At 43.9% G+C, this 26503-nt stretch overlaps 1 protein-coding gene across 2 annotated transcripts; it reads left to right on the top strand.

Moving 5' to 3' along the window:
* The first annotated feature begins 2489 nt into the window (after positions 1-2489).
* On the top strand, positions 2490-26503 carry Nipal1 (NIPA-like domain containing 1). 2 transcript variants are annotated; one of them, NM_001401452.1, is made up of 6 exons: positions 2490-2631; positions 14220-14486; positions 16419-16475; positions 19419-19509; positions 22268-22428; positions 23085-26501. In NM_001401452.1, exons 1-6 carry the CDS (start codon positions 2586-2588, stop codon positions 23711-23713), a joined length of 1251 nt encoding a protein of 416 aa, NP_001388381.1. In that variant the 5' UTR covers positions 2490-2585; the 3' UTR covers positions 23714-26501. The 2 variants fall into 2 exon arrangements, with proteins under 2 accessions (NP_001388381.1, XP_038947630.1); XM_039091702.2 differs by lacking the exons at positions 2490-2631; positions 14220-14486; positions 16419-16475; positions 19419-19509 and adding an exon at positions 20855-21156 and having other exon boundaries at positions 23085-26503.

Raw genomic sequence — 26503 nt, 5'->3', positions numbered from 1 at the left:
AAAGCAGTTGCTTCTCAGGAAGGTTTTTAAAATTTAATCCCTTAAATGGACTTATTGGGGGAGGGGCAATAATAAACTAAGAGCAGGAAGCTAGTGCTATGCATGACATGCCTACAACCTACCCTCCATCCTGCCTACCAGCTGCTGTCCCCTCTGCCTTGTCCCCACCCCCTGCCAGACAATGGCAAACTCCCCCATAGTGTGTCAATGGAGGCTAAGAGCTCACCCAGGAGGCATTCCTCAGACCTGCCTGAGCCACAAGACATGTGGCTTTGGGCCCTCTAGCTCTGTGGCATCTCCAGTCTTTAGTCTTCACAATGATCACTGGGTCTAGTGACCTTGCACAAAGTCCCCAGTGAGTGTGAGTCTACCTTTCAGAGGGCTTCGTTTACTGTCACATTCTAAGTTTTGAGTCATCGAAGGATTTCCCAAAGCCAAGACTGGGTTCACTGGGGATTTGTAAATGTTGTTCTTCCTTGAATTAAACAATATATCCCTGGGTAGGGATAACGCCAACCAAGTGCACCAGTGACACGCTGCGGTATCCACATATCTATTCATCTAGAAATCATGCGTGAGGGGAACTCAGGACTGACTTCTGCCTAGGACACACTGGGCTTGGGACAGCAGTGATCATGAGTAGGTTTGCTTATTTTTCCCAGAGGGTTCTCTCACATTCTCAGAACTGAAATAAATAAGACTGATAGCAAAGTACTTCCTGCCCAAAATAACCGTCATCCCAACATGCAGGAGAGGTGACTCAGAAAATAACAGCACTTGCTGCCCATGCATGAGAACCAGAACCCACACTGAAGAAAAAAAAAAAAAAGAAAAAAAAAGAAAAAAAAAAGAAAAAAAAAAGAAAAAAAAAAACCGCTAACATGGTTTACATCTATAACCCCAGCACTCTGTGAGACAAGGCTGAAGGATTTCTGGGACTTGCTGACTAGCCTAGCTTGGGTTCAGTGACAGGCCCCACCTCGAGGGGAAAAGAATAATAGATAATAGAGCAGAATATTCAATGCCCTCTTCTGGCTTCCACAGGCACACCCGCGTGTGCACCTGCAGACACATGTGTGCATTCGTGTAAAGACAACTAATGAATCTCAAAGGAACATTTTCGAGGCTTTTTTTTTCAAGTGAAGATATAAATCGTAAAGTGGAAAATAACAACAGGTATTGTCATTTTGAATGATTTTAATATGAATTAAACAAATTTTATAGTGATCAGGGTAGGGTTTGCCACAGGGTAACTGATGTTTGCTAAATAGCCATAAGTATCTGAGATCAGATTTATTACCATTGTTAGTCTGTGATGAAGACAAACTTGAAATGTGATGTCCAAAGAAAGCAACCACATAGATGTCTGCTTCACAGAGATCCCTATCCAAAACTGGCTTAAATCGGCCTTGTCGTCTTCACCCGTTCCTGTCCCCGCCCCATTCTTTTTCCACAAGTCATGCCCACGGAAAAAAGTATGCATCTTAGACGACTGACTAATTTGAATTTACAGTTTGTCTCATAAGCCTAAAAACAAGAAAAGCAAGATGGATCTCTGCAGTGAAACTGTTAGGCAATAAATTACTGGCCGCTCATGAATACCTGGCGCCGATGCGAATACAGCATTCAAACGCCAGGGCGCAAAAGCATCCCACAAACGTGCACACTCCTATCTCTTCCTGTGAGGGTGTCGGCTGGAAGTGTGACCATTTCTTGAGGTATAAATACCTCGTGGCTAAGTTACTTCACCACTCTCTCTACTTTACCTTACCCTTATCCCTCGCCTGGAAGCTGTAGTTAATAAATTGTGCGCTGCAATGAGTTGATTCGTGTATGTTATGTAGCGTAATGCTAGATACCATGAACTTCAGCGTGGGAACAGGTCTTCTCAGTTTGGGCTTTGCTGATCCCTTAAAAGCTGCTGATCCCTTATTTCGTATACGACTGGGCGTGGGGATAAAGCAGTTGGGTGGGTGGAGAGGGATATGCCTGCCTGTTGAAAACAGGTAGGCACCCAGTATTGTAAGACAAGGAGGACAGCGGCGTACTTAAGAGAACAGAAGCACTAAGGCTGTTCGAAAACTCCCAGAATAAACTTTAGCACGGACTCAGCGCAGAACTCCAAGCAGACAGCACATTGTCTCACAAAAGCTAGTTAGTGATGAAAAAACTCCCACAGATGCCTGCTAGCACTCCGTCGGCTCCGGGACAGCCAAAAGGGGGCCTCAGAACAGCCTCTCCATCACTGAATTCCTCGAGTGGCTTCGGTAGCATCCACGCTGTGACCTCGTCGCCTCCAGGACAGGTGTTTCTGGACTATGCACCTATGCAGCTCCCGGTCCACCCGTCAGACACTCATGCGACTGAAGGGACTCCAGCAGCGACGAGCACTGGGAGGAAAATGGGCCTTAAACCACCCCGATGCCCCACCCAGTCACTCTCATTGGCTGAGGCTACCACGGGGGCGGAGATAGCGCACGCCCTTCGCTGGCTCCACTGCTCCTCCGGAACCTACGCTGGTCCCGGGACACTGACTGGTTTGTGAGAAACTATTGCTAGCACGGAGAAAGCCCGGTCCCCAGGCCATGGGGGCACAGCTGAGGCTGCCACCCGGAGAGCCCTGCCGCGAAGGTGAGTGTCAGCTTGGGTCACTTGGGTAGCTGGGAGCCCAGATGCGTGGTTTTGAGATACAACTAGACTCGAGAAAAATGTGCGGATTTTTACACGGTCTTCTGGTCATTCAGTATTTCAGTCGTCCAGTCGGCTGTCCTACACAGTAAATACTTAGCTGTGTCCACTGCACTCCATACTCTGTGGAGTCCCCAAGTGGGAGCAGGACAGAGGTGACGCCCACTTGGTCTAGGGCTAGCCCAACTCTGTGTGTGTGGTGGGGAAATTCGGGATGCTTGCTGAGGGCAGATTCCAGGGTTTGATCCAGGAGGACATTTCCTGGCTCAGTCATGGTTCACAGCACCTGCCAGGCCGAGGTTGTGCCAGGGGTCCCGTGGGCTTACTGTGCCTGAGTCCCATTAAGTGGCCCCTCAGAACAGAGGGGCCAACGCTGGAGGCTGCCCGCCACCCACGTGGTTGCTCTGCTTCTGGAAAGAAACATCTCCCATCCCAAGCTAAGATTCTGACTTGCTGGGCGGTCTACTCCAATAGGGAACTGGGAGTGCCCTTTTGTAAATTCTTCGGATGAGCCAGACTGGGATTTCCAGCCCACACCTTGCCCGGTAAAATCCCTGGGCCCCGCCCCTTGACCTTTGCCAGCTGTTCACCACTTCTACTGGCTTCCTGCAGTCTCCACACTGAAGGTCAGAGCGAACCGAATGGAAGGGGAAAGGTGGGGCAACCTAGGGAAATGTGCATTGCAAATGAAATTATCGTTTTTTCCACGGGTGTCAGGGCAAAGGTCATTTCTAACCTTCTTGCTAATGACTCGAAGAAGCTGTGTGGTAGAACAGGTGTCTTACAGTGGTTCCCAGCCTAATGCTCCAAATCGTGTAGCTAGGGCTCCCCAAGTTGTGGAGGTCTCCAATCATACAACGATTTTTTTTTTGCTACAATGTAACTGTAATTTTGCTACTGTTATGAATCACAATGCAAACATCTGCTTTGCGACCCCTGTAAAGGGATCGTTTGAGCCCCCGAAGGGGTTGAGAACCACCGATTGGGAACCACTGTTTGAGAAGTTCCTGGAAACATCCGTCATGTCCTTTCTTTTTGGCTTTTCCAGCTGATAAGTTAATGATAAGTTAGAAAGAAAAGAGGGGGGAGAGAAGGGGAGGAAGAGAGGGCTTTCATCAAAAACCAGCTAGTAAGAAAGGGGAGGGACGTGTGAAAGAAAATGCGCAACACTTCGCAAACTATCCACAAATTGAGACCTGTGGTCCCTAATGCAGCAGCATTTAGGGTTACTTTCTAGACAGTCAATGTAGTTAATGTTGGTCCCTTTTCTAAATAATTCTGGAGCCACCAGGTCAGATCGGCACTAATGCACCCCGCCCTTGTTTGCTCGGGGATCTGTAAGCAGATTGCACCCACTCATTTGACCTCTGGATATTTTTCCTGCTTTGCTCATGCGTTTGGTAACTACAAGAAATATTGGAGCTCTGTGTCACCCAATGATTAACTGCAGGAAGATGAGAGAGGCTAATCTGTAATTTCAGTAGTAGGAGAGTAGGTTAGCCCCAGAAGATTCTCTCGGCTCTCTTTCATCCTCTAAAGTGGAAAGAAATCTCATTGACAGTCAGAGTCGGTGGCACTGGGATACCTCAGGAAATCCACAGGGCAGACCCCTGGCGGGGCTGAAATGGGGTCTGCTTTTCCTTTGAGGTGATGAACAAGACTCCTGTGAGCCAAGCTCTGGCCTAGGTCCTAGGAAAGGACTGTCATCACGCTGGCCTTCAACGATAGGGCTCCCAATCTGTTTACTACCCCGATGGCAGGAGGTTCCCAAGCAGCAAATGACCTGATAGTGTACTTAGAGCCCTGGCAAGGTCTAACAGTTAATGTACCAGAGGTGTGGGCGGTGTTTGGGTGGCCCAGACCCTTTAGAGAAAGCATTAATCTGAGACCAAAAGGATGAGCTAATCATGGAGTCTGAGAATAATGTAGTTCTGTAAGATGCCCCAAAGGAAAGGTTACAGTAGTGCTTTGATTTCGACATTTAAAACCGCCACTGAGTACTTCGAAAGATCTTATAACCCCAAATTATCTCAAAATAAAGAGACAAACTTAAATACATATAGAGGACTTTTTAAAAAGTTAGTTTCAGTACTACCTGCAAGTGTTCTAACAGAACTCAAATCAAGTTCAACAGCCAAAACAGCTTTATTAGCAGTAGAAACATGGCCCCCGGGGAAACAGAATGCAAGAATTACGGCCATCGCCTGGGACACTTCAACTGCACACACAGTTTGTGCCAGAGACTGTGGAGGTGATGTTATAATGCACTCAAGGACAGATATCCTGGGCTGCCCAAGGACATTCATAAATTTTCATGTCTGGGGAGTTCTCAGCTGACTTGGGGGTTCAAAAAAGGCAAGCTTCAGGCAGAGAAGAATCAAGGGTTTTCAAAAGCTTTCTTTCATAGAGTGAGTGCCTTTTCCAGACTATAGATAGACAACTGAGGGGAATGGCTGTGGTTTTTAAAGTTGGCCTTTCCTATCTTCTTAACCTAAATGTCTTTGATATTAAGGAAAGGAATCAGCAGCTAGAGAGATGGCTCAGTGGCCAAGGGCACTGACTGCTCATTCAAAGGTCATGAGCTCAGTTATAGCATCCACGAGATACTTCACACTCATCTATAACTCCAGGTCCAGGGGATCCAATACCCTCTTCTGACCTCTGAGGGCACCAGGCATGCTCTGGTGGCATGTGGTGCACAGACATACATGCAAGCAAAACACCCATACACACGAGACAAAATTAACTCCAGAAAAGCTTAAGACGAGGCTATGGAGGAATCAGTACTCTGAGAATTGGCTGTATCCTTCTCTTCTGCTTCTATACTGATACATAATCTTGAAAATTCAAAACATTTGCATAAAACATATCCATTCACTCTCCAGCACAACTAAATTCTGTCGCTTCGGTTTCTGTTTTTTTATAGACACAGAAACCGAAGCAGAGAATTTAGTATGGCTTCATAGTTAGTGTTCAACTAAACATGGCATTCCTGTAGGTGCATACAGTACTTTGGATGGTCCATCCTTCCTGAATTCATATCTCAACCCTTATTCCAGTGTGGCAGGAGTGAGGAATGGGGCCTCTGAGAGCTAACTGGTCATAAGAGCAGTTTCCTGACGTGGAATTGTTCAGTAGTGTCCTGTCAGTGCACCAAGAGGTGCACTCAGGAGGAAAAGTTGAGTAACCTTTCTTACAGATGGGAAAGTGTGAAAACAGGGCCTGCGGTCCTTCGACACGTCCCACATTGTAGCATTTGGGATTTTTGGATGATGGATGTCCAACCTGAAGTGGCTCTGTATGAAAAACAGGTCAGAAAGCTCATCCCAAGAACAAACTGGGGAGGGACAGCTGTCACCAGTAGCCCAACCCTGAGGCCATGCTGATTTCAGACTCCCAGTCTCCAGAGCTGTCAGAATTGACTTGTTTAGATATCGTCGAAGACTCAAGACTAATGCAATGCCCCACCCACCCATGCATGGCCTCCGAGAAAGACACAGGGCTAAGACAGTGCCCCATCTACCCCATGGCCTCTGAGACATGACCTTTGACACATTGCTCTTTCACAAAACACGAGTGATGGGCATTTCTCAAGTTCTGTGAAATGATAGTTTTTACTACTAAGACACTTTGATTTTCTGTGTAAAAATATAACTGTTTATCAAATGCTCTGAAAGAGATTTCCTTCATGTCTTAAAACTAAAACAGAAGGTATTTGTTTCTAAGTCCTAAAAGATTTCTTGCATGCTGAAATTAAGCACTACTTTAAAAGCATCTCTCTAGTTCCCCCTCCAACCCCCAAAAATAAAATTCTCCACTAAAAGTTGTTCAAGAAACACTGTGGTGAACATTGTTGAGCCTGGTACATAGTATGAACTATAAATGATTTAAAAATTTAAAATATGCATGAAAGGCTACTGAAATATTTCTACGGTTCCTTTCCTGCATTTTTATTTGAAATTGTTTATTCATTTTTAGGGTGGGTTTTTGTTTTGTTTTGTTTTGTTTTGTTTTGTTTTGTTTTGAGACAGGGTCTCACCCCATAGTTTTAGCTGGCTTGGAATTCAGTATAGATCAGGCTGGCCTTGAACTTAAAGAGACTCACCAGCCTCTAACCCCAGCACTGGATTCAGAGTGAGCAGCACCTTACCTGGCTTCCTTTTTACTTTTTCCTCAAGAGGAAATTTTGAATAACCTTTCTTACGGATGGTAAAGTGTAAATATGGCCGACCTGCAGTCCTTTGACTCTTCCCACCACTCCCTGCTCCCTCAGGCCCTTTGAAGAAAGAAGACCTTCAGGATAAGGCTTAAGGCAGCCAAGGGGGCACACGCCTTTAATCCCATCACATGGGAGAAAGAGGCAGGCAGACCTCTGTGAGTTTGAGGCTAGCCTGGTCTACAGAATTGAGTTCCAAGAGAGCCATAGCTACACAGAGAAACCCTGTAACCAACCAAACAACAACAATAAAATACAAGAAAAGGGTTTAACCAGCAGCATCTTCTCACCTCCGTTTGGAAGCGTTTTATTGTTGCTTCATGGGCTGCTGGAGAGGGAGTTTTCCATTGCAGTTCATGTGGATTAGAAGTGCTCAGGATCAAACCTAAGGCCTCCAGAGAGGCCAGGCAACCTCTGCCTCTGAGCTACACCATTGTCCAACAAGCCTTGGGTTAACTGAAATACTGAGCGTCATACCCAGCTGCACGAGAGCTTATATATATATACTATATATATATATACACACATATGTGTGTATGTATATATACATATATATATATGTCCACTATGATGTCCAAACTTCTCATTTTGCTCCAAATTTGTTCTAATTCATTTCTAATCCTTATTCTGTTCCAAATTAGCCTAAATGATGTGCCCTTCTTGTTCTGCCTTCTCTGTTTATTCTAGCTTGTTCTGCTTTCGTTAAAGTCATCTGCTCTGTTTGCCTGTCCTGTTGACCTGTACCTCACCAGTTCACAGAGGAGCTGACTGCCTGTGAGCGAGTAAATAGCTAACACGGCACCTTGGGGGGTGCGGGCTCAACAGCTGTTTTGTTGAGCAAATCCATAATCGTATGGATGTGCATACACTATAAAAACCGTAAGCTGGGGTTGGGGATTTAGCTCAGTGGTAGAGTGCTTGCCTAGGAAGCGCAAGGCCCTGGGTTCGGTCCCCAGCTCCGAAAAAAAGAACAAAAAAAAAAAAAAAAAAAAAAAAAAAAAAAACCCGTAAGCTACGACAAGTGTGATTGGTTAGGGTCATTGGCTTCGACGGAATTGAAGGTTTCTTCTGATTGGGACTTCGGAGACGAGCTGAGTAAGGAATGTGGTGGGCGTGTGTGTACTGTGCCATGGCCACCATCAAAACCATCAGGTGAGGAGGAACTAGTTGAAAACAACTACGGAAGACAGCGGCCCTAGTGAGGCTCTACCATACAGAGGAAGCTGGACCACAGGCCTGGAGCCTGTGTGGGGGCAGGTGGACTCACCCTTCCCTGAATGAAAAGGAAAGCCAGTGTAGAGCTTTAATAAGCCCATCTCACCCAATCTTGTCCAAACTTCTCTGTGACCACATCGTTTCCATCTCCTTCCTGTCCTCCACCCCTCTGATGACACAGTCCCTTTACCCCTCAAACATACTTCTGCCTCACATTTTGTCTTTTACATGCAACAGAGATTTCTACCTAATCCTGTCTTCAAATCATGTCTATGTAATAATGTACATGTATATATGCATTTTAGACGCTGGTACCCTCGGCGTCTAAAACATTCACGGCAGCTAAAGGACAATAAATATGTGGGTGAAGGATGAGAGCATTGTGCTGTTTGAGGAATGAGTGAGACAAGAGAAATGCAACGAGAGGTCAGAAGTGAGCAAGGACATGTTAAGTTTTAGAGTTTAGGGTTGGTAGGAATTGAAGCTTTATTTTAATTGGCATGGAAAAGTACAATCGAGTCAAAGAGACCAACCACTGTAGGTGTAACCTGATCGACAGCGGTTCAAAGCCAGAGAATGAATTGTAGTGAACAAAAAAATTCCATTCAGATTTTCTACGTTAATGAGATTGGTAGCTGTACTCTTTTTTTTTTCTTTTTTTTTTCTTTTTTTTTTTGGAGCTGGGGACCGAACCCAGGGCCTTGCACACTTCCTAGGCAAGCGCTCTACCACTGAGCTAAATCCCCAACCCGTAGCTGTACTCTTATTCCTGTCCATGTGTCTTCAGGTCAGCTGAGGGTGGACTGGACTGGGCTTCTGATTCAGGCTGTATACATGCCTACGTGATGGTTTGTATATGTTTGACCGGGAGTGGCTCTATTGGGAGGTGTGAACTTGGAGGAAGTGTGTCACTGTGGGGGTGGGCTCTCAGACCTTCCCTCAGGCCACATGAAGCCAGTCTTTTCCTGTTTGCCTTCATAACAAGATGTCAAACTGAGTTCCTTCTCCAGCACCATGTCTGCCTGCACGCTGCCGTGCTTTCTGTCCTGATGACTGAACCTGTGAGCCTGCAAGCCAGCCCCGATTAAATGTTGTCCTTTATAAGACTTGCCTTGGTCATGGTGTCTGTTCACAGCAAGGAAAACCCTAACTAAGACGCCTGGGACTTGTTCCTCCCTGTGTACTCAGGTCTTCTCTGTGTTTTCTTCATGAGGGGGCCACAGGTTGAAGGGCCAGCAGTAGCTTGAGAATTACAGATGTATAAGAGAGCAAACTTGGGCTAGGGCTGTTGCCCATTTGGCCGAGTGCTTACCACACACAAAGCCCCGGGCTGATCCCAAGCTCCACATAAGCAAGGTGTCGTGGTGCATGCCTGCATTCCTGCATTTGGAAGGTGAGTGATGGAGAATCCGAAGTTCAAGGCCACGCTTGATCACAGTTTTAAGCCAACCTGGAACGTAGAGACCTCTGAGGGGAGAAAAGGTAGAAAAGCCAACCATGTTGAAGCTTGAGTGCAGATCACCTCATCAGACCTCTCGATACCAGTGACAGAGTTAATAAAGAGAAGTGACACATTGTGGTTCATAATTTTGGAGGTTCCAATGCAGGACCTGTTACCCCATCGCTTTGGGGCTGCAGTGAGGCAGCACGTCGCAGTAGGTGCATACAGCAGGACAAATCCGCCCACCTCATGGGAGAGGGAGGGAAATGAAAGAGTTCTATAATGCCCCCCTCCAGGCACACCTCCATTGACCCAAAGACCCTCCCACCGCAACTAGACCCCATCACTTGACGTTGCCACTACTATCTCCTGGTAGTACCACCAGGATCAGGCCTTTCATGACATTTAACATCCAAACTACCACCAGAGGAAGAACTGTGTGCCCACCATGGGAAGGCTAAGACTCATCAACCACTGAGGACTAGATGGTGAGATGATGCAGTCAGCAACCTGGGAATGCATTGCTGTGATTCTATAATTAAGATGAAGCTTTGCAGGCTGGAGAGAGGGCTCAGCGGTTAAGAGCACGGCCTGCTCTTCCAGAAGTCCTGAGTTCAAATCCCAGCAACCACATGGTGGCTCACAACCATCTGTAATGGATCTGATGCCCTCTTCTGGTGTGTGTCTGTAGACAGCTACTTATATACATAATAAATTAAATAAATCTTTTTTAAAAAAGCACTTGACAAAAACATTTATTAAAAAAATAAAAGATGAAGCTTTGCCTAAAGATAGACTTCCCAGCAATCAGAGAATCTGTCATAAACTGCAATTTACTCTCCTCTATAGGTGTGTGTAGCTTTGTTAGGTGAAAGCATCTCACCCTTTGTGAATATTAAGACTTTACTGGCTTTGTTTATATGTTATGTTTACCACTTTCTGATATAAGAAGACTGGCCTGGGATGCTTAGCTGTGCCAGTTCCGTTACCCAACTTTGGCCCTATAGCAAGGAAATCACTTTTCTAAGGAGAGAAGTATTAAACAGAATGCAGGGTGGGCACCATTTGTAAGGAGTAATATCTTATTCCTTAAATCAAGTGGTTTATTTTTTTTAACAAATGAGACCTATCTGCTACTTTTGATTCATATTTAAAGAACAATAACATCAAAGAAATAAAGCAAGTTTCTGCTGGCAGAAACCCACCCTGTATTCACTTTCAAAGTGACCGTCTAGTCCAATTGTTGAATGACTTACAGACTTTCAGTGCCGAGTACAGTCTAGCTTCGGGTCCTTTAATACTTTGCTTCTTGAGATCGTGAGACACTGATTAGAGATAGCTTTGCATTCTCTAAAACCCTCCAGGGTCTCTGCCCACACAGTCTGCCCTGCCTTTCTCTTTCCTGTGCCCTAGGCCCCCTCTAAGCCCTCATTCTCCCTCCTTAGGTCACAGCCTGTGTGGGCTTTCCTCCCTGAATACACTCCCAAAGCATAAAACAATTTAAGTTCTAAGGTCGGTAACCAAGCAAGGTTTTTATTATTCCACCTGCCATAAAACTCCCAGCCTTGTGTTGGTCATGAGAGAACTTGGAAAATGCAAACAAGATTATTTGTGCTTCCTTGGCATCACTCTCCCAACATCCCCTGAAATGTAGGAAATGGTTTTTTGCTTCATCAGCTCCTTAGAAGGCATATTGTTTTTCTGGAATGAGGTCCACCCACCCTGATTTCAGAGATGAAGTTCTGGAATGGTTCTGTTAACCTCATAGTGAAGGACAAGTAGTCATTCCTTGGGAAGTTCAGTTCAAAGTTTTCTCCGGAATGAATGCAATCAGAATTGTAACTGGCAAAGACTCTTGGGCTCACTCTCTGTTTGTCTGTTGTTTCCTTGGTTGGCTGTTTTGTTTTCTGCTGTTTTGTTCCCTGTAGTTCAGGCTGACCTCAGAATTGCAAGCTTAACTCCCAAGTGCCCGGATGACATGCCCAACTCGTTTCTTGGGTTTAGATGAAATGCTCACAAGGAGGAGTAAGAATACTGTAGCTACCTTATCACCGAGAATAGTCACGGTTCGTGGTTGTTCTTTTAAAAGAGTATTGCAGAACATTTCTCTATTTTATTTTTTAAGGAATCCCTTAAGTAATGTAATTCCCTTGGCATATTTAAACGTTTTGACTCAGAATCTGCTCTCTATCTCTCAGGTAAAGCCAGTTCCTCGTTAAGTCACACGGGTAAATGAAATAACATACATTTGAGGTCAGTTTCTCAGCCATTTCAAGAACGAAACTTTGAGGTGGTTTCCTAACTGCCTGTTAAAAATTTATGATGGCTTCAGGATGTTTTTGGATGAAGATCCCCTTACAGGAAGTCTTTTTTTTTTTTAATTGGCTATTTTTTATTTACATTTCAAATGTTATTCTCTTTCCCAGCTTCCCATCCATAAACCCCCTACCCCATCCCCCTCCCCTTCTGTAAGGGTGTTCCCCCTCCCCAACCACCTCTCCTTCCCACCTCCCTGCCCTAACATTCCCCTACACTGGGGGGAGTCCAGCCTTGGCAACACCAAGAACTTCTCCCATTGGTGCCCAACAAGGCCATCCTTTGCTACATGTGCAGCTGGAGCCATGGGTCAGTCCATGTGTACTCTTTGGGTAGTGGTTTAGTTCCTGGAAATTCTGGTTGGTTGGCATTGTTGTTCTTATGGGGTTGTAAGCCCCTTCAGCTCCTTCAATCCTTTCTCTAATTCCACCAACGGGGACCCCATTCTCAGTTCAATGGTTTGCTGCTAGCATTCACATCTGTATTTGCCACACACTGGCTCAGCCTCTCAGGAGACAGCTATATCAGGCTCCTGTCAGCATGTACTTCTTGGCTTTGTCAATATTGTCTAGTTTTGGGGCCTGTATATATATGGGCTGGATCCCCAGGTGGGACAGGCTCTGAATGGCCATTCCTTAAAGCAACTAGGGAAATGACACCCTTCACGATAGTCACAAATAACATAAAATACCTCGGTGTGACTCTAACCAAGCAAGTGAAAGATCTGTATGACAAGAACTTCAAATCTCTGAAGAAATTGAAGATCTCAGAAGATGGAAAGATCTCCCATGCTCATGAATTGACAGGATTAATATAGTAAAAATGGCCATTTTGCCAAAAGCAATCTACAGATTCAATGTAATCCCCATCAAAATTCCAACTCAATTCTTCATAGAGTTAGAAAGAACAATCTGCAAATTCATTTGGAATAACAAAAAACCCAGGATAGCGAAGAACTTCTGGGGGAATCACCATCCCTGACCTCAAGCTATATTACAGAGCAATGGTGATAAAAACAGGAAGTCTCCTTGCTAAGTGTTTCAGAAGCTGTCAGTGATGTGTTAGTGTGCTTTCTCAAGATTGGGGGATGTTAAGTCAGAGTGCTGTTTTAGTTTCGTTTTTATGGTTTTTTCATTTGTTTTTAGTTTTGAGAATTTCCTATGTGTGTGCTATTTTGGCAGTACCCTCTCCTTCCTCCAACTTCCCCAGAGTCCCATACCGTTCCTGCTTAATGGCCTGTTCAAATATTATTTTTAATTATTATACATATAAATACATAAATACAGTCTGCTGGGTTCCCTTAGTGTTGCTCATTGGATGTATGAGTCCCCGTTGATCCCTTGGGTACTAGATCTCCTTCCAAGAGGCTCTTCACCATGGACTTGGATTTTTCATTGAATTCCATGATTTACCTTTGTCTGGTTTTGTCTAGGATAAGTGATGTTGGGACACTTTGCCTTTTAAAAAAGGAAAAAAAAATTGAGAAAGTAGAAGGTTTAGTCACAGTGTCACCTTGTTAACTGTTCAAGTGACAGACGTTCAGAAGTTTCTCGTGGTCTGTAATATGTTTCTCTTTCATGTTTTACAGTTTAGCCTAAAAATTCCAATGCACAGAATGAATGGGTCTGTTCTCATGGTTTTGTATCCTTACTAAAATCTTATTCTTTATAAAGCCTACTGATGTTTAATTCATTTTTCTGTTTAATTCAAAATTCTGTTTATTCAGGAACAAGTCAATTAGTTAAACTGAGAAACCATTTTCTTCGGGCTAAGTGGTATGCAAAATTAAAGTTTAATGAATTTTCTGGAATGCACAGTTCATACCCCATGAATGGGTCATCTTGCTTTCCTATAATGGGGTAGTTAGTTTATAGGCCAGTGGCATTGCCGTAGCCTTCTCCACCCGACTGTCACAAGCCCTGCTTTCTGAGGGTCAGACTGGTCTTAAGGAGTGAGGTGGGTGGGGGTGGGGGTGGGTGTCCCCTGAGCTGTAGAGAGAAGCCAGACCTAAGTAAGCTCTCCCGTTTCAACCAGGCCGCTTCCTTACTGAAACCAAGACCCATGTGCTGCCAGGTGGCTGGATTTATCAGAGGACCCTGGACTTTCATGTGAAACTCTCCTCTTTGAACAATAACAACGAAACAATCTTTAAGTTATTTAAGAATGTGGAAAAGCTCCGTTGAAAGTGTCTGTCAGCCTGTGGACCCCCTCTCAGGCGGAGAGTTTCCTGTTTAGGATAGAAATGTGTTTCCATTCACTCAAGTCTCTTTCTTGCAGAAAGGAGAAAGCCTTTGCACATCTCCCTTGCATTCTCACCATCCCCTCCTCTTTTCTTTTTGCCAGGGTATGTGCTGTCTCTGGTCTGCTCAAACTCTTCCCAGGCTCTGTGTGAGATCACAAACGTGTCACAGCCGCTGGCTTATCCTGTCCTCTACACGAACCCGAATTCCTCCACAAGCAACTTCAGCATCTCAGCAGGTGTAGAAAACAAATATAGTCTGTATGTGGGCTTGGTATTGGCCATAAGCTCCAGCTTTTTTATTGGCTCAAGTTTCATACTCAAAAAGAAGGGTCTCTTGCAACTGGCCGACAAGGGCATTACCAGAGCAGGTAAGGAACACATCCAACAAAGTCTTCACCAGTGCTCTTGAAATAGAGCATGCTCCCTTCTACCCTAAGAGCTTTTCCCTTGGCACAGAACTCTCTTCCCCCTGCCCTTCGTCCAGCTGACTCATCCCTCTGAATCCTGCCGTACTCCACCACCCTAGAACGGTCTCCTTCATCACTGTCCTTCGGATTCTATCACTGCCTTCATTGCTTCTAAGACGTTGGTGTGCATTGTTTAGTCAGCACGGACTTGTGTGTTGATAGTAGACACATAGACCATGCCCTCGATGTTATTTGTGTTTGCTGAGTCAGCGACTCTTAATGCTATTTATAGTGGCGTTTCCGATGCTGAGTGGCCTGTCTGACTGCATTAGCCACACATTCATATTCATTTCCATGAAGTATCATAGCATAAGAAACTTAAACATTTTCCTAGGGGGCTGGAGAGATAGCTCAGGGGTTAAGAGCACCGACTGCTCTTCCAGAGGTCCTGAGTTCGATTCCCAGCGACAATATGGTATCCCACACCCATCTATAATGGGATCCGAGGACCTCTCCTGGTGTATCTGAAGATAGCAACAGTGTACTTATACATAAATAAAATAAAATAAAGAGGAGATAGAGACAGAGAGACAGGAAAAAATTTTTCCTAGGTCAGTATATGAAAATAAATGGCTACAAAGTGGGAGGGGAGATTTGCTCCATCAGAAAATAAACTATAGTATGGTCTTAATGAAAAGAGTTTGGTGCTGGAATTTAAATAATAAGGGATAAGTTGAAGTGCAAAGAGATTACATGTAGCAGCTAATATACAATTTTTAAAAGTAGTATTTCAGACTAGTTAAAAGTATTGAGACAATAGGGGAAAAGTAGAAAACTTTTTACTTTTTACTATTCTGCAAAACACTTGCCAGATTCCTTGAACTTGAAATAAAGTCTTCTTAAGCATAAATCTGTTCTGTGCAAAGGAAGAAGGTAGTCTATGTAATTTAAGAGATTCTGTGAGTGGATGGATAAAATAGGTCACACACAGAGATCCTCTTTGGAAATAACTTGCTTGAAACGGAATAATTAGATGATCTTGGTGTTGGGGACAGCTATGAAATACAGGACACAGTGTTGTAGAATTCCTAATATATAAAGAACAATTTCTGGCAATAAGAAAAATGGCAAAGCAGGCAAGTGAGAATGGTGGTGGGAGGTGCAGACATCGATGTGACGATGCTGTCTAGTCATCTGTAAATTTTATAAGGCGAAAACACGAAGGAAGGAAAATGAACTACTTTGCAAGATCATCTTTATTGCTCACTTGTCCTGCTTAGTTTAGTTATAACAAAATCATCTAGGTCAGAGTCAGGTAGTTACCTGTGTTAGAACTGAGAAAACTCCATCGTCTATAGCCAACACGTTACCAGGGATTCGGGTCCCAAGTCGCTCGCGGCGAGATGACTCCAGGCAGCTTCAGAAAAGCTTTTCAAGATGTCAAAGTGGAAAGATAAGCAGAGTCCACCCGCCTGATGGTTGCCGCTCTTTAATTGGCTCTTCCAAAGTCTCGTCTTCCCTCTAGGACCAGCGTCACCCGCAAGCTATGGTTTAGGCTTTAATTTTTTTTTTTAAACTATGGCCGATACAAGGAGTTCAGAGTTTATAGTGCTCCAAGCCTGTACTGCTAACCGACATCCTCAGAGATCCTGATAATTAAGTACAATTTCATACAAGTCAAAGAAACTTCCCACAGAAGTCAAAGGTCACCGGAAGTTTGAAAAGACCTTGGGAAGGACCGAGAGAGTATCCCCACTCGGAGAAGACACTTGCCGAGTTAGGTGACCAGAAGCCTTGCCTTTTCCCAGCACCTTTCCCAGGAGTCAGGGCTTCTACTTTCTACCTTCATCTCCTGAGATGAAAGCCTGATTCTTGTTTTTTGGCATTTCCCAGGGCAAGGTGGACATTCTTACCTCAAGGAATGGCTGTGGTGGGCGGGACTGCTGTCGAGTAAGTATGAAGTTCATGAGTTCTCCCACTCAGCGACTCTTGCCCCCTAGGAGGATGGACCTATATTGGAAGAGGACTGTGCTGACTTAGCAGATTGCGTCCATTTATCTACATAGAGGTTATTTCGCTCTTTTAACAGAGCCCGCTCTCTGCGTTCACAGAATGCAAATGAGGTGTTTCAAATATTTTTTTTTTCCTGGTGTTGGGGACCGAACCCAGGGCCTTGCGCTTGCTAGGCAAGCGCTCTACCACTGAGCCAAATCCCCAACCCCTCAAATATTATATTTTATACCACAAACCTCTCCTTTTTCCCCGGAGAATTTGAGAAAACACCACCCCGGATCTTCTGAGTTCTTTTTTCCTCATTCTTTATTTATTTATATTTGTGTTGTATGGTTGTTTTGTCTGCGTGGCTGGCTGTGTACCCTCTGCATGTAGTGCATACAGAGGCCAGGAGAGGACATCCGATGACGAGCTGGAGTTAGAGACTTTGTGAGCTGCCCTGTGGGTGCTAGAATCAAACCCAAGTCCTCTGGAAGATCAGCCAATGCTCTAAACCGCTGAGCCATCTCTCCAGCCCCTTCTGAGTTCTTGATTCTTTTGGCTATCCTGACTGCACATTCTCTTGGAAATAGGTGTGTCTTCTTTAGCAGGACCAAGTGTAGATAAATAAAAAAACAATTTTTTTGGGTATTTGATACTGGAGTAAAGTAGGGGAGAAATGAGCTTATCAGGACTCTCTTCCTCCCACACTAGGTGTAAGGACAGAAGCAAACCTTACAGGCTTGAAGTTCTTCCCAAATGCTACTAAGATTTCCTCCTGAGAGGCAGGCTGTCTGCCACTCTCCCTGACTTCCTCACCTCCCTCTCTTACCTCCGGCAAACTTGCTTTAATGCCAAGTCAGAGCCTTCCAAAGGCAGGGCATCATAAAGTAGCTTCACCTGCCTCACAGCTCTCTCTGTACCCAGAACCCTAAAGCCTCCCTGTTTTCCAAAACCAAGAACTGACTTCAACATTGGAGAAATCCTATTATAAGAAGACAAAACCTGGGGGCTGGAGAGATGGCTGGACAGTTAAGATTAGTTGTTACTCCTGCTGACTGCTCGAGTCCCAGCCCATGCCAGCTCACAACCACCCATAACTCCAGGGGATCAAAAACCCTCTTCTGAGCATCACAGGCACCTTGTGCACAGACGTACGTGTGAGCACACCCCTCATACACATAAAATAAAGAATTTGTTTTTTTTTTTAATTTTTAAAGGAAATAGCTCGTATTCCTTATCCCTGATAAATGTTAGAAGCTAAGAAGATTGGTATTTAAATTTATAGAGCCCTTTCTATTTTTAAGTTTTTCATATCCATTGGCTGAATAACCGTTGACTGGATTACCCTGGGAAGGTTCCAGTAAAGATGATCTCAGTGATTCTCTTACTCTGCGTTTGTGCCCTACTTGCATCTCCCTGGCCTTCCCTCGTGTTTTCGGATGAAAAAAAAAAAAAAAAAAAAAAAAAAAAAAAAAAAACAGGGGCTGGAGAGATGCCCCAATGGTTAAGATCACTTGATGCTTTTGCAAAGGACCTAAGTTCACATCCCAGCACCCACACGGTGTCTCACAATTATCTCCAATACCAGGTCCAGGGGATCTGACCGTCTCTTCTAACTTCCATGGGCCTCAGACGCCCACAAAATGCACAGATATACATGCAGGCCAACACTTGCATGCATGGAGTAAAAATAAATCTGAAAATGAAAGCATAAGGAAAAAATTGTACTCTATTTACAGTCCCATGTATACCAAGCAGAAAAGCTTGTGATAGTATGGATAAGAGCATACATTGGAGTGCTATCTGGCTACTAGCATATGACATTAAGATTTGCATAGAACAGGTTGGGGATTTAGCTCAGTGGTAGAGTGCTTGCCTAGCAAGCGCAAAGCCCTGGGTTCGGTCCCCAGCTCCAAAAAAAAGAAAAAAGAAAAAAAAAGATTTGCATAGAACAACATCTATAAAAATAGAAGCTATCTCAATATAATCATTTAATAATATGATATTTCAATATAACGGCAACAAAGGGAACTGAATAGTCTGGAAAGGCTACCACGGCTCTTTTTATGAGCGCAGTCTCCTAATTGCTGTGTAAATTTACATCTGTCTCTATGGTGTTCTAATGCTGGGTACTCAAAGAAAAAGGAAAGGAATACACTCCTCTGTGTTTGGTCTCCACTGTGTTTGCTTGTTGCAGTTGGACAGTGTGGAATACTACAATCTCTCAGAGTGCCCCACTGCAGTCTCTGGAAATAAGCTGGCTTCCCCGGAAAAGCTAGCTCTTGGGGGAGGCTCCTTCCCGCCGGGAGTTATCTGCAATACAGTACTTGGTGTGGCTCTCAAGTTTCTCGAATGAGATTACGGTTAGACATCTGTCCTTAGGACTTCAAACAGTTCGCCAGCTCTTCTTGAGTTCCTGAGACACGATCACTTGCTTGTAGGTCATCTCCAACTCAGAGATTCCCATGGGCCTGTGTGGGGATTCCTGGCTGTCTGCCACCCAGACATCAGATCCCTACAAACGCTCTCATTTTATGAGATGCCAATGTTGCTGTGGTTAGATTGCAAGGGGGGTCACTTCCAACATAGTCCAAAGCTACCTCTACTAGATTCCATTTGACTGACCAAATATGGACATCTAAGCCCCTCAAGCCTCCGTTGAACCCCTGTACAGCCCGAATTTGTCCTCAGTACTGTTACATTGTTACCACCAGGCAGTTACAGTAGATCAGCATCCCTGATAGCAATCCTTTCTCACAGGCTGCAAGGAGTTAAGTCATTGCTTTCGGGTAGGTCTTGGCGGCTTTGAGATAGAAGTCTGCTGATAGCATGAGCTATTTGCTTATTTCTTCTGATGAAGCTACGATCCCACGTTCTCATCTTTCTGCTTTCTTCTAGTGGGAGCTGGAGAGGCTGCAAACTTCGCCGCTTATGCCTTTGCACCTGCCACCTTGGTCACCCCTCTGGGGGCTCTGAGCGTTCTCATAAGGTAGGTGAACAACAGAGAGATTGGCCTCAGAGGCTAGTTCACTATCACCAGCAGCCTTAAACCATGGGAAGCATTTGCTAAGAAATCACAGGACAAAGAGCAACAATGCAGTCTGAGCGCTCAAAGCCCAGACAGCCCCAAATAATGTCTGGGACTCCTGAAATCTTAGAGGCAAGCCATTTATAACATAGGCATAAAAGGTTGTTTCTTGAGCTAGGAAATCACTTATATGCAGAAGGCCTTGAGTTTGACCCCCTCCCCTAACAAAGATAAAAATCTAATCTTGCCTCTAAATATATTACAAAAATAACTTAAGAAAGCTACAAAAATAACAACAGAAATAGAAACTACATTGCTATGTTGTTAAAAGCAAAGAAAAACAAAACCGAACCTGACAAGAGCTCGTGGCTCACAAGTACTCACAAGGGAATTGCAGCTTATGTTTGTGATGATTCAGTGAAACCTAGCATGTACGTGTGTGTGTGTGTGTGTGTGTGTGTGTGTGTGTGTGTGTGTGTGTGTGTGTAAGTGTGTAAACCTCTCAGCTGAGTAAATTGTGAAACTTCTCTGAATCTTTCTTGTTGCCATAGTGATTACTGGCAACAGTTATCAGAAGACTTTAAGCTACATTTCAACTCTTGCTAAAATTTCACGCTGCCTGCTAGATACCTCTGTTGGATACCCCGTAGTAGGATCCCCTGTTTTCTAGTATGTGAATGCCCTACTTTGAATTTTGTTACTGTAATAAACACCATTACCAAGATCAACCTAGGGGTGGAAAGGGTACACATACACACACACACACACATCATCATCATCATCATCATCATCATCATCATCATCATCATCATCATCATCGAGGGAGGCTAGGGCTGAAGCTCAAGGCAGGAACTGAAGCAGAATCCATGGAGAGACACTGCTTACTGCCTTGCTCTCCACAACCCCCTCAGCTTGTTTTCTGATACAATCCAGGAGCACCTCCCTGCCCTGGGTTGCAACACTCCTAGTGGACTGGTTCCTCCCCCATCAATCATTAACCAAGACAATGCCCACAGGTTAGTCTGAAGGAGGCAACTCTTCCATTGAGGGTCCATCTCCCCAGGTGACTCTAGTTCATATCAAGTTAACAAAGCCAAACCACACAGTCCGTCTGGCTTTCTTGAGTTGGTTGGTATGGTGATTCCAGTGATTGTGTTTGATGATCTATGCACTCTAAGTGTGGCCTGGCTACCATTTCGATGCTTTTGTCTTTGTAGAGTCTATAAAGTGTATGTATCTAGTAGAAAGCTTCTGACTAGGCCAACCTACTTCTCCTTTCTGTCTTTATAGGATAGAGAGAACCAAATGAGTGTCTACGTATAGAACAGTCAAAAGACTTGTCTTGACTTTTCACTGGGGCTGCAGTCCCTCAAGTGACCACTAGAGGACAACTCTGGAAAAGCACCTGGTGAAAGTCTTGGAGTCAAATGGCACCCTAGATTGAGACTGGCAAAGAAGGAGGCTGGTGGGCAGGAACCAGAGTCAGCCTCTTTATGTAGCAGCAGGATATCCTACTCTGGCATCCACGGAGATGCCAACTTTGAGCATTTTGAAAGCAAGTCGTGAAGCACAAAGCATTGGGAGCTTTAGATAGGCAGAAATATCCAGGTGGGGTTTACTATTTGACAATCTGCATGGTTGAAGTCTGTGCAGTTATGTATCAACTCTGATATCTAAGTACAGTGTGTGTGTGTGTGTGTGTGTGTGTGTGTGTGTGTGTGTGTGTGTGTGTGTGTGTGTGTGTGTGATGAAGGCCAAAGAACAGCCTCAGGTGTCATTCCACAGACACTGGACACCTTTTTATGTTGATACAGGATCTCTCACTGACCTAGAGCTTGACACATAAGCTAGGTTATCTGGACAGCAAGCCTCTGGGACTCTTTTAATGCCACCTCCCAGCACTGTGGTTTTAAAACAATGCAGACTCACACTGGCCTTTTTACAAGGGTCCTAGTCATGAAACTCAGGTATTGATCCCTTTGCATCAGGCACTTTACTGAATGACCCACCCCCCAGCCTAGGGCGTGTATCTTTAACATTCATGGTCAGCTGTATTCTAAATGGACAGATTGAACATCCCTAATTCAAAACTCACAAAGCCAATGTGCTCCCAAATTTTAACCATGTTGAGCCTGCATATGATCCTATAAGTGAAAAATTCCTTATATGACCTCATGTGATAGACTTCCATCAAAACCTGAGCCCATCAAACATATTGTGTAAGATTGTCCTTGGGTAAGTTCATCAAGTTTACTTGAAGCATAGATAAAAAAAACCTTCTATTTAAGCCCAATTTCTTGCCCTAAAATATCCCATATATGCAAATAAACCACATCCCAAAACACCTCTGATCAAAGCATCTCAGGAGCCAAGCATTGCAGAGAAGGGATGTTCAGTTTCGCCAACAAGCTATAAAATAGCTTTCATTCCAGTTACTTCACAGGAGGTAAGGTTTGGAAGCTACTTAAGCTCTAAGAGGTAATGGGGGAATGTCTGTAGTATAGCATGTCTGTAATATCACCTCCTGAGGCATAAGAGTGGTAAAATATAAATACATAACCATCACTTCTGAATCATTTAGGGTGTTTCGGTGTCCCGTAGCACATTCTAGTCAGCTGCGTGGGGTACAGAGCAACACGCTGCCATGTGACCTCTAAGCTGCTGCGGAATCAAAAGGTAATTGAGCAGCCAGTGATTTTGTTTCTTCCTCTCTCAACAGTGCAATATTATCTTCCTATTTTTTAAATGAGCACTTGAACATTCATGGGAAAATAGGCTGCATACTAAGCATATTGGGGTCAACTGTGATGGTTATCCACGCCCCGCAAGAGGGAGAAGTCACGTCTTTGCATGAAATGGAAATGAAACTGAGAGATCCAGGTCAGTGATTCAGTGATAAAAAAATAAACAAACAACAGGAAGAAAGAAAAAAAAAAACACTGAAATCCTGATGTGTGTATGCTTGCTTTTCTTTTGTTTTGTTTGGTTTATTGAGATAAGACCTCACTATATATAGCCCAGGATGTCCCTGAATTTATAGTCCTCATTGCCAGTCGCCTGAGTGCTGGCATTTCCAGCATGCTCCACCATGTAGGTCACTAGAGGAAATGTGTGGTGACACCGAAAGTATCCTGAAAGCCTGCTATGGGTTGTAAGCTGCAATGGGATTTGTTCCTGTTGAAGTTCTCAAAGTAACAATCTGTTTTTGTGTTTGTATGTGCTGGCTACACAGTAACAAGGAGAGATGAGGCAAGTGCAGACAGAAGATTCATAATGAACCCAAATCCCTTCCCCTTCTCCTTTAAGTAAACATATAAAACACTACACTTGCCAGGCCTAGCAGGGATATTATGCGGATTCAAATAATACGTTTGTGACATGCTCTATGAAATCGCTGAGGGGCAGAATGATACTTATTTAGTCTCAGCTGTTCTTAATGCCTGTGTTTTTAAACTGGCAACTAACAGTACCTCAGTAAGGTGTGGATGTTAGCATCTCCCGAGTCTAATTCTTTCTTTCTCCTCCTAACCTAACAGGGTTCATTTCCTTTGCTGTGATCGTCTCTGTGATCTCACTGGTGCTGATTTTGGTTGTGGCCCCGAGGAAAGGCCAGACTAATATATTGGTCTATATCTCAATCTGTTCTTTGATTGGAGCGTTTTCCGTTTCTTCCGTGAAAGGCTTGGGGATTGCCATTAAGGAACTGCTGGAACGGAAGCCTGTTTACAAGGATCCCCTGGTCTTCATCCTGTTGGCCGTGCTTACACTTTCAGTGACGACCCAGATTAACTATCTCAACAAGGCCCTGGACACTTTCAACACGTCTCTGGTGACTCCCATTTACTATGTGTTCTTCACATCCATGGTGGTGACATGTTCCGCCATCTTGTTCCAGGAGTGGTATGGCATGAGAGCTGGGGATATCATCGGCACCCTGAGCGGGTTCTTCACCATCATCAATGGCATCTTCCTTCTACATGCTTTTAAAAACACCAACATCACCTGGAGCGAGCTCACGTCTACGGCTAAGAAAGAAGTCCTTTCTTCAAATGGCAGTCAGAACAGTTATGTTTTACTAGAGAATGCAGACTGCTCAACCTCTGGGTGTGATGACGACATCACCCTGTTTAGCAGGACTGGTGACCAAAGTATCCATAAACTTTGAACCTCAACCAAGACACCCGAAGAGAAACAATACTTATTCTTGGAAGGTCTGTTGGTATGTTAGCATGTGTAACACTGTACAAGTCCTCTGGATGGGAGGCCAAGCAAAAAGCCTTTGCTCTGCAGAGCCTCCAAATTGGAAAATCAAGTTTAATCTTCTTCTAGAGGATTCCTGTCTTTTAAGTTTTCAAAACCACTGAAACAGTCCCCAAGTGCCACAGAAGTCAAAGGTGTACGTTTGTCTCAGAATAAGTCTTCGGGCCAGTAGATTTGGCCCTGCCAGGGGGTGCCTCCTCTCTTCCTCCCTGCCTGCTCTTGGACTCAGGGTGACTCACAGATCTGCTAACTGTGCTCTGAGTGAGCAGAGTCTCGGACGCCATTGCCCAATGAGTCATAAGCTCAAGCTATTGAAACTAAGAAACGGGACACTGGTGTATTGACCTCTGGCCTGCAGTGCCTTCTTTCTAAAGTACACAGCAGACAGGCAAAATGTTAAGGAACATACTGGACTAAAATGTTTCTGGAATGTATTTTTCTTTCTTTTTCCCAAACACACATATACAATTATGTCAGAGAATCTATTAACACAGACCTGGATACTGTAGGCAAAACATATTTTCTGGAAATCCCAAGTGAATTTAGCTTTGCAATGACTTACAACAGTCATTTTGTTCCGTTTTCTGTTTTCTTTTCTTTCTTGGTTCTTTCAGACATGTTCTTGCTATATGACCCAGGCCGGCCTCCAGTTCAGCACTCCTTTGCGTCTGTCTCCTAAGTGCCTGGGTTAAAGGTTTGTACCACCATGCCAACTTCTTTCTGAAAAACTACTATTTCGTAGATTTCTTCTTGTTGACATAGAGGTTTCGTGAAAGCAGTCACTATACAATGTGAAGTTCATAGCGTGCTTCCGTTTCCTCAGAGGTCTTATCCTTAAAAGGTGGGTCATCCAAAACCGAGGACAGCTAACAGATTCCTTGCACAATCTTAATGTTCTTTTAAAATTTACCATTTTCACCTTAATAAGGAAATTATAAACAGTTTAACTTTCCAGAATGGGCACGGCCTACTGTTGTGTTCAGTAACTGATGCCTTTTTTTTTTTCTTTTATCCAACTGAATTCCTCATGACCACACTTTCCAATTCAGATCATTGATAAGTGTATTTGTAGAAATTCCTTTTAAGAAGAGTCCTGAGACATGCTACAGGAAGTATGTTTTGCTCATTAAAATTTTGCATTTGATTTCTCTGACTCATTCTAGACCTGTGCTCTTGGAATCTTCAGCGAGAGTAGCGGTTGAGTGCAGTTAACTGCACTGTGTGTTTGGGAAGCTGATAATCCGTGGGCATCCCATGAATTGATACCTCAAGGCAAATACATGTTTACTCTCTGTCACTGACTCCCTTTGGGTAGCAGACGTAGAAGCTGTGAGCACACGTTTGTAGAAAATTATCTTCTGAAAGGATAGTGTGTTTGAAACCTGTACAAATTCTTTTGCCAGTTTTCCTTTATGCTTTGACAACTCCACTGAGTTCCCCAGGGTATTTTCTTGGTGAGGACCTCAGTCCTCTCCCTTGACATCTTTCCTCAGGTTGTGCCCATTCTCCATTCTAGTGATCTTAACTTTGAGACACTTAGTAAATGTCATTTGTTACTTGACACCTTAGCTGTCAAGTTTTCCCCTTGGTACATTGTTCATAGGTCAAAGATTCCTGGAACACAAGAACCGATGTGTCCTGGTTTGGAGAATGAGCTGGGTTAACATACACCCCCAGGAGAAAGACTGAGAGATTTCATCAGTTGTCATATGTGGAGAAGCAATAAACAATTGGCAAACATTTTCAAATCTCTGGAAAGATTGCTGTTAGTACACATTTAAAAAATTAAGACATTACTGTAGATCTAATACCACGACTGAATCTTGGGTTGGAAGATACTAATGGAGGAAGAGTAAACTACTGTGTCCCTCTATGACATTCCGAACTGCTCTCTTACTCATGCGCATTTGAATGTGTATCCTTGTCATCACAGAGACATGAGTTATTTGGTGGATATCAACGTGTGTGTAAAGAAACTGGTTTTGCCTTTTGAATTGTAACTTCACCATTAGGTCAATGATTAATGATTCTATTTTTCATCCAGAGTAAAAGGTAATCATAAAATTGAAACATTGGATTAAATTAACACTTCTTTTTTTAAAAAAAGGAAGAAAATACTAATCCACATACATCGAAAGCTTCTTATGTTGTGCCCAGTAAGCCATAGGCACTTCATTAGAGATGATTCTCATTGAACTGGAATTCTAATCCTCCTTCTTACTAGAGAGAGGAGGACCTCAGAGGACAAGTTTGTGTGAATTAATTCTTCATCGCTCCTACTGAGGATTATTCATTCTTAGACAGTCCAAGTGAAGGTGAATTCATCATTGTCCACTCTACATCACAATACAGAACCATTCCAACAAAAATATTTTCCCCAGAGAGGGGGAATGTAGCTCAGTGCTCTGCTGACATAGCTGATGTGGGCACAGACACTGGCTTTGCTCTTCAACATGAGGGGGCAAATTATAAAACCAGTGGAACCAAACTAAGTGTCACCTTCACCTTTGAAAGCTTTGGATGAATGGCAGGGGGAGGGGGAATCATATGAATATGTTGAATGTTCTCAAATATTTTTGATAAACTGTGTTCATGAGAGTTATATTTTTCAACTGTTTATAAATACTATTCATTTTAGTTTGTACATTTGTAATGCCTCGGTATATTTCCAATAAAATAATATTGTTTTATTGTG

The sequence above is a fragment of the Rattus norvegicus genome, chromosome 14 (genome assembly GCF_036323735.1).
Source record: "Rattus norvegicus strain BN/NHsdMcwi chromosome 14, GRCr8, whole genome shotgun sequence".
Lineage (NCBI taxonomy): Eukaryota > Metazoa > Chordata > Mammalia > Rodentia > Muridae > Rattus > Rattus norvegicus.
The sequence above is the reverse complement of the archived record's forward strand: the minus strand, read 5'-3'. Positions and strand labels throughout refer to the sequence as shown.

Bases quoted from the DNA above. Each gene is read 5' to 3' on its own strand.
- Nipal1 (NM_001401452.1), top strand. From the start codon at position 2,586: ATGGGGGCACAGCTGAGGCTGCCACCCGGAGAGCCCTGCCGCGAAG. The intron at 14,487-16,418 runs GTAAGGAACACA...GGCATTTCCCAG, and splicing joins CAAGGGCATTACCAGAGCAG to GGCAAGGTGGACATTCTTAC. The intron at 19,510-22,267 runs GTAGGTGAACAA...CTCTCTCAACAG, and splicing joins GCTCTGAGCGTTCTCATAAG to TGCAATATTATCTTCCTATT.